Source organism: Grampus griseus, assembly GCF_964374135.1.
Source record: "Grampus griseus genome assembly, chromosome: X".
NCBI classification, from domain to species: domain Eukaryota; kingdom Metazoa; phylum Chordata; class Mammalia; order Artiodactyla; family Delphinidae; genus Grampus; species Grampus griseus.
The window spans coordinates 56135177-56150295 of NC_138999.1; the positions used below are offsets into that span (position 1 = coordinate 56135177).

The 15119-nt window shown below is 43.0% G+C and overlaps 1 protein-coding gene across 2 annotated transcripts in view; it reads left to right on the forward strand.

Moving 5' to 3' along the window:
• Window positions 1-7308: 7308 nt before the first annotated feature.
• The window catches only part of AR (androgen receptor), a gene marked incomplete at both ends in the record, with an annotated part of 163206 nt that continues 155395 nt past the window's right edge, over window positions 7309-15119 (forward strand). For both annotated transcript variants that reach the window (XM_082681042.1, XM_082681043.1), the window contains one exon: window positions 7309-8843. In XM_082681042.1, the coding sequence (XP_082537168.1) occupies window positions 7309-8843 (1535 nt within the window). The remainder of the gene's footprint in view (window positions 8844-15119) is intronic.

Sequence of the window (15119 nt, forward strand, 5' to 3'; positions counted from 1 at the left end):
TATTAACAAAAGTCTAAGGGCAATTAAGAGGAGAAAGAATAGTCTTTTAAACAAATGGAACTGGATATCCATATACAAAATTCAATTCAAAATTGATCATTCTAAGTATAAAACTGAAAACTATACAACTTCTAGAAAAAGAAACACAGGCTTTTAAAAACATAGTTTGTGACGTTGGGTTAGAAAAAGATGTCTTAAATCTGAAACCAAAAGCTTAATCCATAAATAAATAAATTGATAAACCGGACCTCACAGAATTAAAATCTTCTCTTCTTAAAAAGACCTATAAGGACCTCCCTGGTAGTGCAGTGGTTAAGAATCTGCCTGCCAATGCAGGGGACACGGGTTTGAGCCCTGGTCTGGGAAGATCCCACATGCCGCAGAGCAACTGAGCCTGTGCTCCACAGCTACTGAGCCTGCACTCTAGAGCCCGCGAGCCACAATTACTGAGCCCAGGGGCCACAACCACTGAAGCTCATGTGCCTAGAGCCCATGTTCTGCAACAAGAGAGGTCACCGCAATGAGCAGCCCGCGCACTGCAAGGAGGAGTAGCCCCCGCTGGCCACAACTGGAGAATGCTCACATGCAGCAACAAAGACCCAACGCAGCCAAAAAATAAAATAAATTAATTAATTAAAAATAGAATTATAGTTATAAGTTATAGTTATAGTTACATAGTTATAAGTTATAAGACAATGAAGACAAACTACAAATTGAGAGAAAATATTACTGAGTCATATTTCTGACAATGAGCTTGTATCTAGAATATATAAATAACTCTAAAAACTCCATAAAATACAAGCAGCCCAATTTTTTTAAAAAATAGGCAAAAATTTTGAGCAGTCTTTACCAAAGAAAATATACAAATGGCAAATATACACATGAAAAATGCTCTACATAATTATTCATTGGAGAAATGCAAATTAAATGAGAAATGCTTACACATCAAATTAGAATGCTAAATTTAAAAAGACTGACCATACCAAGTGTTGGTGGGGATGTGGAGGAAATGCTGGTGGGAATATAAAATGGCACAACTACTTTGGAAAACAGCTTGGCAGTTTTTTTATTAAGGCAAATATACACCTACTCTGTGACCCACCCATTCCACTACTAAATATACAATCAAGAGGAATGAAAGCATATGTCCATACAAAGATGTATGTATGTATGTTCATAAAAGCTTTATTCGTTATAGCCAAAAATTGTGAAGAACACAAATTCCATCAACAAGCTAATGGATAAACAAATTTTGGTACATCCATACAATGGGATAATACTTAGCAATAAAGAAGAACAAATTACTGATACACATAAAAGCTTGGATGGATATCAAGGGTATCATGCTGAGTGAAAGATGCCAGACAAAAAAGATGATAATTTTATTGATATAAAATTTTGGAAAATGAAAACTAATCTATAGTGACAAAAATGCAAACTTTTGATTGCCAGAAAGGGAGTGTGGGGAAGGGTGGGGAGAGGAAGTAAAAAGGTACATAAAAGAAATTTTGGGGGTGATGAATATTTTCACTATCTTGACTGGGTGATGGTTTCATGAGTGTATGCATATGGCAAAGTTATCAATTTATACAACTTCAAATATGTGCACATTATTGTATGTCAATAATGACATACCTTAATATGGTTGTTTTAGAAAAATCCTCTGGAATAGAAAGCCCAGGAATAGACCCACATAAATGTAGTCAATTGATCATTGACAAGGGAGCAAAGGCAATAAAATGGAGCAAAGGTAGTCTTGTCAATAAATGATGCTGGAAAAACTGGCAATCCACATGTAAAAAAATGAATCTAGACATAGACTATACACTCTTCATAAAAATTAACTCAAAATGGATCACACCTAAATATAAAATGCAAAATTATAACACCCCTAGAAGATAGCATAGGAGAAAGTCTAGATGACCGTGGGTGTGGTGATGCCTTTTTAGATACAACACCAAAGGCACAATCCATGAAAGAAAGAATTGATAAAGTGGACTTCATTAAAATTAAAAGTTTTGCTCTTAAAGGACAATGTCAAGAGAATGAGAAGACAAGCCACAGACTGGGAGAAAATATTTGTAAAAGATGCATCAATAAAGGACTGTTATCCAAAATATACAAATAACTCTCAAAACTCAACAATAAGAAAACAAACAACTGGATTAAAAATGGCCAAAGATCTTGACAGACACCTCACCAAAGAAGATATTCAGATGGCAAATAAATATATGAAAAGATGTTCCATATCATATGCCATGAAGGAAATGCAAATTTAAACAGAAATGAGATACCACTACCAGAGTGGCCAACATTGGAACACTGACAACACCAAATGCTAGTGAAGATGTGGAGCAACAGGAATTCTCATTCTTTGTTGGTGGGAATGCAAAATGGTACAGCCACCTTGGAAGACAGTTTGATGGTTTCTTACAAAACCAAACACACTCTTATTATACTATTCAGCAATCATGCTCCCTGGTATTTACCTAAAAATGTTGAAAATTTATATCCACACAAAAACCTGCACATGATGTTTATAGCAGCTTTATTCATAATTGCCAAAACTTGGAAGCAACTAAGATGTCCTTCGGTAGATTAATGGATAACTAAACTGTGGTACATCCAGACAATGGAATATTATTCAGTACTAAAAAGAAATGAGCTGTCAAGTCATGAAAGGACATGAAGGAAACTTAAATGTGTATTACTGAGTGAAAGAAGCCAATCTGAAAGGCTACATATTGTATGATTAATACAATACATATTGTATAATTCCAACTATACGACATTTTGGAAAAGGTAAAACTATGGAGTCGGTAAAAACATCAGTGGTTGCCTGGGGATGGGGGAGATGAATAGTTGGAGCACAGAGGACTTTTAGAGCAGAGAAAAATCTCTGTATGATATCATAATGATAGATACATGTCATTATATGTTTGTTCAAACCCATAGATATACAACACCAAGAGTGAACCCTAATGTAAACTATGGGCTTTGGGTGATTATGATGTATCACTGCAGGCTCGTCAGTTGTTACAAATGTACCTCTCTGGTGGGAATGTTGATAACCGGGGAGGCTATGCAAGTGTGGAGACAGGGGTTATATGGGAAATATCTGTGCCTTACCCTCAGTTTTGTTGTGACATTAAACTGTTCTAATTAATTTTTTTTTAATTTTAAAAAGTCCCTTTAATTGCTCAATGCAGAACTGACTCCAGGAAAGTAAGAGTGGAAGGAGGAAGCCCATTTACAGTGGTCCAGGTGAGAAAGGACAGTGCTTTGAACTAGGTTGACAGTAGCAGAGATGAAGAGAAGTAGGCAGATTTGTGAGATATTTAGGAAATAAAGCCCACAGGACTTGGCGAATGTCCATCATTTTCCAAAGGTCAGCTCATCCTGGCTTTCCAGAGCAAGGAACTAGGGAAAATTCTATTAACAAAGTCTCCTTGAAATTGCAGAGGAAGCCCATGGCAAAAACATACCCTCAACTCAAATGTCCTGAGAAGACACTACTGATTACTTATGTGGTTGCTAAAAATTGCAAAGAAGAAAAAGAAAAAGAGAAAGAAAGATGGTACAAGCACATAATTTATGTAATAGTCTCCAATAGTGTCTCTTGATCTTTAAAACAATGGGAGAAAAATAAGATTTGAGATTGGGGATCAGAACTCAAAATTCAAAATAAAGTGTAAGCTCCTGTTATGTTCACAGTAGTCTTCCCTGACAATAACATAAATGTAGATAGCACCACCTTTAAAAATATAACATAACAAGGTGATCCTTCAGATTTGTACAATGCTTTCCTGTTTATAAAGTTGTTCCACACACATGATCTCCTTTAATTACCACATCAGCCTTTTAAGGGTACGTATTATTGGCCAGAATTTTATAAGAAAAATTTGAAGACAATTTTGGTGCTGTGAAAGCAACATGAATTTTGGAATTCTTCAGACCTGGGTTTGAATGTCTGTTGGGATGTCATTTATTCAACGGGCAACTCTGAGGAATTATTTCTCACCTTATGTTTTTTCAGGCTTCTTTGCTTATAACTACCCTCCTCACCTCTGTCCATTGGATTTTTCACTATCACTAGTGAAAAATAGTGATATCCCTCCATCCCCACCCTCTATGGAGTGTAGATACCCACCCTCCATATCCACCTCCATACCCACCTTCTACGGAGTGTAGATAAGAAGACAACTCACGTCAGTCACAGCACTCTAAATTGTCAGTGTTTGAAAGACTGTCAGGTCCAGCTTCTATTTCCTTCCCTTCCTATTTCACAGAGCAAGAAACCGAAGCTTATGTAGAGGAAGAGATTCATTGTTAATCTGTAGACAAACTTCTGACTTTGAGACCTATGTTATTTCCATTTCACTTTCCTGCCAGCCCAACTTACTTAATTCCCTTTGAGGAACCCTTGTTAAAAGCTTTGGTGGAACTAAAGGTTTTGATGACTATTTAAATAAGGTTTTCAAAGTATCTGTGCATTTCAATTACATATTCTTGTTTTCCATGACAATAAGGAATTGAGAATTAGCCCTGTTACAATTTGACGTCTCTACGAATAAGACTGCTTCTTTACCATAAGGAGTATTTTGTGAGATTCTTTACCAACAAAGGGTGTATATCTGCGATATGTTCAGGCAGGGGTGAAATCATTAAAATCCCAGAAGATAATTTTTCACCTCCTCAGGTGAAAAGCTCCTCATGCTTCTGGAAGTTTCATTTATAGCCCTTTTCTAAGTTCTCTTGACATTGATGAGTCTAGCTAAAATAGCAATAAGATGGAAGACTAGTTTAGGTTCTACTAAAGTGGAACATAGAACAAATTATGTCCTTGCTTCAATGTCTTCATCTGGAAAATAGAGCAGATCATGCCCACTCTTCCCTGCCTTTAGTATTAAGTTACTTCCTTTGGTCATGGTAAGTAAATTCCCATTATGCTTGGCTGTGAACAAGATAAGATTCTGTAGAAACCTGTAAAAAACAGAACAGGCCCACATGGAAAAACTCCACTTGTCCTCTGGGACAGACAGACCCTGCCCAGATCCAGAAGTCTAAGGAATTTAAAAGCTAGGGAGGCCCAGGGACCCTGCTGATACCAAGGGACACCTCTTTCCCTATAGATCTCCCCTTTCTCTTTCTCTACTCTTCCATTCCCAACTGCCTCTCCATCTTTATACAGGGAAGATGAGACCTCTTCCAGAAAAGAACAGTTGCAATAGCCCACATGACCTTCCACTCCTGGTTGTCTACTAAGAGGAAGAAAAGCGGACCTATATAGGTTCCATTCCTTGAATACTGCAGTTTGCAAGCTTAAACTATTCAAAGGCAACTTGGAAAAGCAAGTGCCTGTATATAAGCAAATGTCTGCAAAACCCTGGACAAAATCAAGATCTCTATGTACATGACGTGTTTCTAGAGTTTACGTGTTTGCCTGCTTTTCTGGGTGATTTTCCTTTGTACATCGGGATAGATGATAAGTGTGTGGTAAGAAGCAATTCCAGACAGGAAAAAGGGAAGAGAAGAGGATAGAGATTACCTTTTGTTCCCAGGCAGAGGGTTCCTAGAGCAACTGATACAGTGCCACGAGACCCAATCTACCCCTATGGAGAAATTTGAAATGTTTCAACAAGTATAGACTGGCTTGGCCATTGCTTGTTCCTCAGTTTGTAGGAGATCCTCCCGTCTGCGCTTTTCGGTCTGCCTTCCCTGAACATAGTCCCTCGCTGAAGGAGATCTATTTCCTCTATACTTCTATTGCCCTTTCCCACTCTCTCCCCCCTCCCACAAGTGCACAGGGTCTGTTTTGAAATTGGACTTCAGAATCAAATCTGGCAAATATGGTCCTCTGAGAGTTTGGTGGCCCTGTCGTCAAAATAAAGCTCCGGGTTAAAGCTTCAGCCCCGATGCTTAAAACCTGGTCCAGGAAAGCAGGAGGTAGTCGGGGAGCTAGGGTGCTCCTGGGCTAGAACAAGCCTCTCCTGCCCTCACCCACGCTGCGACAGCACCTGTTTCTCCAAAGCCGCCCGGCTTTAGTGGACGGGGAGGGGAGGGGAGAAAATCAAAGGAGAGGGGAGGGAGAAAGGAGGTGGGGAAGGCAAGGAGGCCGGCCCGGCGGGGGCGGGACCCGACTCGCAAACTGTTGCATTTGCTCTCCACTTCCCAGCGCCCCCTCCGAGATCCCGGGGAGCCAGCGTGCAGCGAGAGCCAGAGGGTCCGGAGCAAGCCTGGAGGCAGAGGAGGCGACGGAAGGAAAGCGACCGAGCTAGCTGCTTCAGTGTGGGACAGGAGCCGAAGGGACGCACCGCGTCAACCCCAGCCGGCTCTGGCGACAGCCAACGCCTCTTGCGGCGCGGCGGCTTCGAAGCCGCCTCCCCGGAGCTGCCTTTTCCTCTTCAGTGAAGTTTTTAAAAGCTGCTGGAGACTCGGAGGAAGCGAGGAAAGTGCCGGGTAGGACTGACGCCTGCCTTTGTCCTCCTCCCCTCCACCCCGCCCCCCCTCCAGGGTCTCCTGTCCTGCTGCTGCCTCCGCCTTCTCCTCGCAGCCCCCTCAACCCCCCTGCAGTCAGCCCAGCGCAGCCAGCCCGAGTTTGCAGAGAGGTAACTCCCTTTGGCTGCGAGCGGGAGAGCTAGCTGCACGTTGCAAAAACGGCTCTGGGGTGCCAGGAGACCGGGGAGCCGCTTCAGCACTGCAGCCAGAATCTGGCTGGTTAGGCGGTAAGCAGGGCAGACCCCCAGATTCCTCTTACTCCCTCTCCACCTCCCCTTGCACGCCGCTTCCCCCTCCCACCAGTTTGTGGGGCCAGAGATCAAAGGATGAAAAGGCAGTCAGGACTTCAGTAGCCTCCCCCCAAAAAGAAAACAACAACAAACAAAACCCCAACCAAACCCAAACAAACAAAACCGAATAGCAAAACCCAAAACAAAACAAAACAAAACGAAAATAACCTGGTTCTTATTTGCACCTGCTTCAGTGGACACCAAATTCAGAAGGCAGAGGGTTTTCCTCCCCACCCCCCTTCAAGATTTGAGCATCTTTTGAATCTACCCTCCAAGTATTCAGGAGCAGATTGTGAGCCTACCAGGGAAGATCGTGTCCAGCGCGTGTTTCCTCTGCACGAGACTTTGAGGCTGTCAGAATTTTTTGGAGTTGTTACTCCCGCAAGTTTCCTCCCCAGGAGCTTCCCGCAGGTGGGCAACTAGCTGCAGCAACTACGCATAGCAGCCTGTTGAACTCTTCTCAGCAAGAGAAGGGGAGCAGGATAAAAGAATTGGGTGGAAGATTCACCCAAGCTTAAGGATGGAGGTGCAATTAGGTCTGGGGAGGGTCTACCCCCGGCCGCCGTCCAAGACCTACCGAGGAGCTTTCCAGAACCTGTTCCAGAGTGTATGCGAAGTGATCCAGAACCCGGGTCCCCGGCACCCTGCGGCCGCGAGTGCAGCACCTCCCGGCGCCCGTTTGCAGCAGCAGCAGGAGACCAGTCCCCAGCAGCAGCAGCAGCAACGGCAGCAGCAGCAGAGTGAGGATGGCTCTCCCCAAGTCCAGAGCAGAGGCCCCACAGGCTACCTGTCCCTGGACGAGGGACAGCAGTCTTCACAACAGCAGTCAGCTCCCGAGGACCCCCCGGATCGTGGCTGCGTCCCAGAGCCAGGAGCTGCCTCGGCAGCCGGCAAGGGGCTGCAGCAGCCGCCGCCAGCACCTCCGGAAGAGGATGACTCAGCTGCCCCATCCACGTTGTCCCTGCTGGGCCCCACTTTCCCCGGCTTAAGCAGCTGCTCCACCGATCTTAAAGACATCCTGAGCGAGGCCGGCACCATGCAACTTCTTCAGCAGCAGCAGCAACAGCAGCAGCAGGAGGCGGTATCTGAAGGCAGCCGTAGCAGCGGGAGAGCGAGGGAGGCCACTGGGGCTCCCATCTCCTCCAAGGACAGTTACCTAGGGGGCAGTTCGACCATCTCGGACAGCGCCAAAGAGTTGTGTAAGGCAGTGTCGGTTTCCATGGGCTTGGGTGTGGAGGCATTGGAGCATCTGAGTCCTGGGGAGCAGCTTCGGGGGGATTGCATGTACGCCCCGCTCCTGGGAGGTCCACCAGCTGTGCGTCCCACTCCTTGTGCCCCGTTGGCTGAATGCAAAGGTTCTCTGCTGGATGATGGCCCGAGCAAGGGCACCGAAGAGACTGCTGAGTATTCCCCTTTCAAGGCAGGTTACACCAAAGGGCTGGACAGTGAGAGCCTGCGCTGCTCTGGCAGCGGCGAAGCAGGGGGCTCCGGAACACTTGAGCTGCCATCCGCCCTGTCTCTGTACAAGTCTGGAGCACTGGACGAGGTAGCAGCTTATCAGAGTCGCGACTACTACAACTTTCCGCTAGCCCTGGCTGGGCCGTTGCCCCCTCCGCCGCCTCCCCATCCTCATGCCCGCATCAAGCTGGAGAACCCCCTGGACTATGGCAGCGCCTGGGCGGCCGCGGCGGCACAATGCCGCTATGGGGATCTGGCGAGCCTGCACGGCGGGGGTGCAGCAGGACCGGGCTCAGGCTCACCCTCAGCTGCCGCCTCCTCTTCCTGGCACACTCTCTTCACAGCCGAAGAAGGCCAGCTCTATGGGCCCTGTGGCGGAGGCGGGGGCGGCAGCGCAGGCGAGGCAGGGGCTGTAGCCCCATACGGCTACACTCGGCCACCTCAGGGGTTGGCGGGCCAAGAAGGTGACTTTCCCCCACCCGATGTGTGGTATCCCGGCGGCGTGGTGAGCAGAGTGCCCTATCCAAGTCCAAGTTGTGTCAAAAGCGAAATGGGCCCCTGGATGGAGAGCTATTCTGGACCTTATGGGGACATGCGGTAAGTTTCTCCTCCTAAAAATGTCTTTAAGCCTAGAGTCAGTCCTCTCCTCCCCGCGCAAACGCTCTGTTCTTGGGCGAGCTGAACAAGCTTCCACAGAAAGGGCCGCCCTAAATCTGGAGCCTTTCCCTGGACTACCAAAGATTCGACCTTTGCGCTCTGAACCCCCACTGTGTGCTCCAGTCCCCACCACTGTGAGCCCTGGGTGCTGGTGCAAGCCCTTCCAGATTCCTTGACAACCCCCGCCCCCCACCAGCCTCCAAAAATCTTGCCTGCCACTTGGTACTCCATGTCCCGCTGACTCCAAATTTAAATCCAATTGCAAGGGCCATCTTCCGAAATAAAGCCCTTAAGCCCTCCACTACTTCTCCTTCTCCCCGCCCCCAAATCAGAGAACCTGGACAAGAAATATGGGCACTTTCTCCTCTTAAGGTCTGTTAGGGATTGCCCCCCTGGCCTGTGGCTGGTCTTGGCAGGTTAGAGGCAAAATAACTGACCCAAGCTTTTCTCAACCCGCCTCCTCCAAAGAGATGAAATGGAGTATGGGATTACGGGAAGAAGGTGGTCTCTGGGTTCTGAGGGCCGCTGTGTGAAGAAGGAGTGAAGTCCCTTTGTTGGCAACAAAGAGGACTTGCCCCAGGGTTGGAGGTCAGGAGAGAGACTCCAACCAGGCAAGATTAGAGCAGGCAAAGGTAGGGGAAAGCCAAATGACCCCTTTCCCCGTAAACAATGGGCAGGATTTGCCCTCACAGGTTGACAATGTTGGAACTAGATGGTAGTGTTGGTTTTCTCTTGTAAAGTGTTTATTTGCTCTATGGATTACAACAGATCCACAGTTCCTACTTTGAGTTTGCATTAGCTCTATAAAGAGGAGAATGTTCTTTTAATGAACAATTTAACCAGACTTGAGTCTGACTTACAAAAGTGTTGGGAAAAAAGTTTAAAGGATTTCCTGCTATTCCAGTGTGCATAGAAATCTGCTTTTGTGAGATTAGGGTTTACAAAAGGAATAGGGCTTTTCAATATATTCCTTCATTTTAAGGACATACTTGCATTTTAAAACATGATATGTTACCTCTAACAAATTAAGTAAGAACTGTTAGGGACCTATGAGCCTTAATCTTGCCCAATAGTTTTCATTAGGACATGAGAAAAGTGGCGGTCAATTTCATCTTGCGTGTTAAAAATTCTTACTTATCACAATTGAGCACTTTGGAGACCACATTAAAGATTTTTTTCCTAGCAAACTAAGATATTAGTTTATTCCCATGAGGGAGGGAATATTGACTGGGGAACTAACTCCTCAGATCTGCTGGGTGCTGATGTCCTCATGGATGTTGATGTCTTGTTCCGTGTTTCTGTAGCTATTTTCTTTACCTGTGACTTTTCAAAATTTGTTAGACTTAGCATCTTTGTTTGGAGACTTAAATCCAACAATTTGCTTCCTTTCACTGATGCTTCTGTTCTTGGAAGGTTGATAGCACAGTGTTAGAAAAGAAAGAGGAGGATAGGATTTCATAAAATATTATTTTCTGGGTTACTGAAGAAACAGCTTCTAACCAGGCTTTATATTTTTTAGGTTCTTAAGGTTTGGCTTACAGGATTTTCAAAGGCTTCATTTATATTGTCAGTCTTTTCTAGTTAATTTGAAGTTTGTTTTTTTTAAAAATTTTTGCAATGTGGTTATACTGTGGGACAAAAGGTCTTCATTTCATAAGAACAGATTTACTTGCTAGAGTATATATTTTTTCCTAGGGCGGTTGCTAGTCAGCGGAGCTCTCTTCTACTGTGAAATATTTTTCTTTTGGCGGGGTTGGGGGGAATGTATAAGGTTCTTCATGACCTGCCCAGTCACTGGAACCGTCCTGTCCCTCTTCTGTATGCCTCCCCCAACACCCAAATAACTCAGTTAACAGGGAGGGGTGAATGATTCCACATATTTGTTAAGAGATGTGTGTGTGTTCGAAGACATAACCTGAAATTTTCAGAAAGTGGCTACAGAGAGCTTTTAAATAGCTCTTCCCATCAGGTGTGCAGTAAGCTAGGGGATTTTATCCCAGGTCTTAATGGAAAAACTTCTCTATTTCTAAAACCTGCATAAATTAATGACCTCAACTAGTGAGACATTAGCAGTACCCGAATAAAGTACAAGATTATTTAATCTTTCCTGGTGTGTGATTGCTGCACTAGTTATAGGAATCTAGTGAAAGGGAAAACTGGCATTCCTGTCTTGTGTGTTGACAAAGATTTTTCATTTCTAGGACAAAGAAAATCCTTGAATCAGGTTTTTGAAAATTTATCAATTTCATCAGAATTCAACAAATCCCAATCTAAAAGTTGGTATTTTCTTACTTTCTCTTTCTTTCCCTCACTTTGTAGGGCCACAGTTTGGTGAAAGGCAAGGAATTATTTTAAGCCAAAGCTAGAGCTTCCACCCTCTCTGTATTGCATGCATTATATGCCAACTTTGAGTTAAAAATCTCAACATTCTAGAGACTTTCAATAATCTGTTGGATTACTCCCTTTTCTGATTGTGTGTGTGTGTTCATACACGTTATTTAATTGTAGGTTTTTTTTAACTTAATAACTTCTGGAATAGCTCTGTGTTCTTATGCATCTACAATATTTCTGCCGAGAGGAGAGAGGCCTAAGGTGGTCCATTACTTTTTATTTTTACTTATTTTAGCATGTGGTATGAGCAGAAGGAATAATAAAAAGTGATAGGGCTTGTGTGAAACCCTGATAATATTTTATGGAGCTGTCTTCCACCAAGAACAAATAAGACTACAACTTTGTTAATTGACCACTGTCTCACTTGACAGAAGTAGGGCCCTTTATATCCCAGCAAACAGCGTAATAATATGACAAATATTTATTCTTGGGAGATGAGACCAAGGAGAGCCTGTTCAGGAATTAGAGTTGGGGTTTAAATAAATTATCCAGATGCAAAAAGAACATTTTAATTTTTCTCTTGATAATTTGTTCTGGTCTTCATAATAGGTAGTATTTTAGTAGTGCTTTGAAATTGGCAAATCCTGCCTTTCTCCATTAGTTGTTTCAAAAGAAGTCATTTTATTAACTCCCCTTTCCATCTCCTCTCCTCTCCACAGTTATCAAGTCACTTTTTATGACTATATTGCAAGGAGCAGTTTGTCTTTTTTGTAAATCTGAGTTTTGCTTTGGGAATGACGCTCTCTGTCCATAGGCCTTCAGGGTCAATATGTTGGAAAGAAGCATCCTTTCTTCACGGTCAGTAAATAACTGGTGAGTTCTGTCTGGGTACCAGTAATCAGAACCCGAGGACCATATAGCCACACTGGGTGGTACCCCATTTGAAAATATGTGCAAGATGTAGTGATAGAATTCTTCTCTTGGTTGTCCACAGAGTATCTCTCTCATCTTGGCCAAAGGTTAACATCAGTGAGAGACAGTTTTGAAGATGCTTGCAGCTTTCCTGTTGCAGGGTCACTTAAGGGAGCTTTCTTGCCAGTGCTAATTTTGCCTCATCAGACTTCCATTCTTTTTACGCTGTAAACTTTGATATTAATATATTGAATTTGCTGGCACATTTCATTTTCTTTTTTAAATGTTTTACCTCCCTGTAGTAATTTTCTCATCTGGTATACATATATGTATTTAAACCAAACAATTCTTTGGTCTCCCGACTCTTACTTGTACTGTGGCTGCTCTTGGTGGGATTATGTGAGTTGGAGTTAGGGACATGGACAATTTTATTATTATTCTTATTTACTGTGATATCAAGACCACCAGTTTCATTCAGAACTGTGCTAAGCAGAAAGCAGAATGCCAGCTGGTTGTGGTAAGCAAGGGGCTTATTTTATAACCAAACCTGAAATCATGATTCTGAAAAATAGAAAGCAAATAAAAATCAAGTTTTGTGAGGTTGGTTTGAGAGGGAAAAGGAAACTTCTCCCCATCCCCTACCTCCACCATTTTCTCTTTGTCCACAGCTTCCTTAAGTGCTGCCTGTCCCCGATTTTCTTTCTTTCTATTCCTTTCATGCTTTTGATATTGGAATATAGACTTTTTTTTCTACTTTTCAGGATATTTTTTCTCATTACACCTGTGGCATGCTCCTAAAGAATTTTTTTTTTAATCTGGAGAGTAACAGATCAGATCAACCTCAGCACCTTTCTTTTAAGGCTAGATAGATGACTTGAAGAAATTGCAAAATGAATAGCTGGGCTTTTTTTACCTTAAGGTTAGAGCCTGATTTAACAGTTGCTGAGGGAGCTGAACTAGATGCCTTGAGGACTTGGTGATTTAATGAAGTATTTTGCTGGCTGCTGTCTCTGTCTCTTGTTCTCTGTCTCTCTCTGTCTACTGGCTATTTTGGCAACGTTTTCTCAAAACCTGAGAATAACTGGACCCTCTCGCCTCTGAGACAGCTCTGTCTGGGTCAAACTTCTGCAGTGCTTTCACAAGTAGTACCTGATCTATATGCAACGGTGCTTGCTAGAATTGTCTGGCTGAGCTAATATGGTGATGCTATATGTGAATTAATCATTTTAAAAAAAGAAAGGTATTGAAGAAATTATTCAACCTCAGAATTTGCCTGCCAGCATTACATCACGTTCTGAGATGTTGAACTCAGAGTAAGTTATCCTCATCCTAGGCACAAAGTTGACTTTTTTTCCCTCGTTGCTTGTAAAGCTCCATACAGTTATCTGTATTGGTTGGCATTTGCCATATTGAAGAGAATTATGAAATCTCATATTTATATAGCACTCTTTTCAAAGAAAAGACCCAGCATCTTCTGGTTTATTCACTAGCACTCATGTAAGTTTGAGTAAGCCAGGAGGGTGCTTAGTGTACATCCCTTTGCTAGTTGAGGGAGTAGAAGTTGTTGCATTTTCTATAGCATTTGTTTACCATAGGGAAACCTCTCTAGAGTGGCACTTCCCAACTTTTTTTCTTGAACTTTCCCACCTGACAGATGATGTTTTAGATTTTTGCTCAGTAAGGGCTACTTTTAGTGACTGCTGCTGTGATTTATGCACAGCTCCTTGCACACTCATGAATGCTGCCATCCTTTCTCTCTTACACCAATTCCTGTTGCCAACCTACAGGGCAGAGCAGTGTTGAGAGTGGCTCATCTAGATAAGCATATAGATCTAAAGTGCTGGTTACTTGAGAATGCTGCCAATTTAGATCATGCAGTACCTGAGTTTTATTTTTTTAATCAACAGCTTTATTGAGACGTAATTCACAATATATAATTCACCCATTTAAAGTATACATACAATTCAATGGTTTTTATTATATTCAGAGTTGGGCAACCATCACCGCAATCAATTTTAGAACATTTTAATCACTTAGCAGTCAAACCCCACCCCAACCTGAGCAACTATCAACCACCAGTCTACTTTCAGTCTCTATGGATTTGCTTATTCTGACATTTAATATAAATGGAGCCATGCAATACGTCACCTTTTGTGACTAGCTTCTTTCATGTAGAATAATATTTTCAGTGTTCATCCATGTTGAAGCACATCTCAATACTTTCCATTTTATGGATGTACCTCACTTTATCTATCCATTCATCAGTTGATGGACATTAGAGTTACTTCAACCTTTTGGTTATTATGAATAATACTGCTATGAACATTTATGTACAAGATTTTTTTTATGAACGTGTTTTTTAATTCTTTTGGGTACATACCTAGGAGTGGAGTTTCTGGGTCATATAGTAACTCTGTGTTTAACCTTTTGAGGCACTTCCAAACTGTTTTTAAAAGTGGCTACACCATTTTACAATCTCACCAGCAATGTATGAGGGTCCTATTTCTTCACATCCTGCCAATACTTGTTATTGTCTTTTTAATTATAGACATCACAGTGGGTGTGAAGTGGTATGTCAAAGTGGTTTTGATTTGCATTTCTCTAATGACTAATAATATTAAGCATCCTTTTATGTGCTTATTGACTGTTTGTATATCTTCTTTGCAAAAAAGGTCTTTGCTCATTTGTAATTAGATTATTTTTCTTATTGAGTTGTAAGAGGTTTTTTTTTTTTTTTGCGGTACACGGTCCTCTCACTGTTGTGGCCTCTCCCGTTGTGGAGCACAGGCTCCGGACGCACAGGCTCAGCGGCAATGGCTCACGGGCCCAGCCGCTCCGCGGCATGTGGGATATTCCCGGACCGGGGCACAAACCCGTGTCTCCTGCATCGGCAGGCGGACTCTCAACCACTGCGCCACCAGGGAACCCCGAGTTGTAAGAGTTTTAAAAAAATATATTCTAGATAAAAATCCT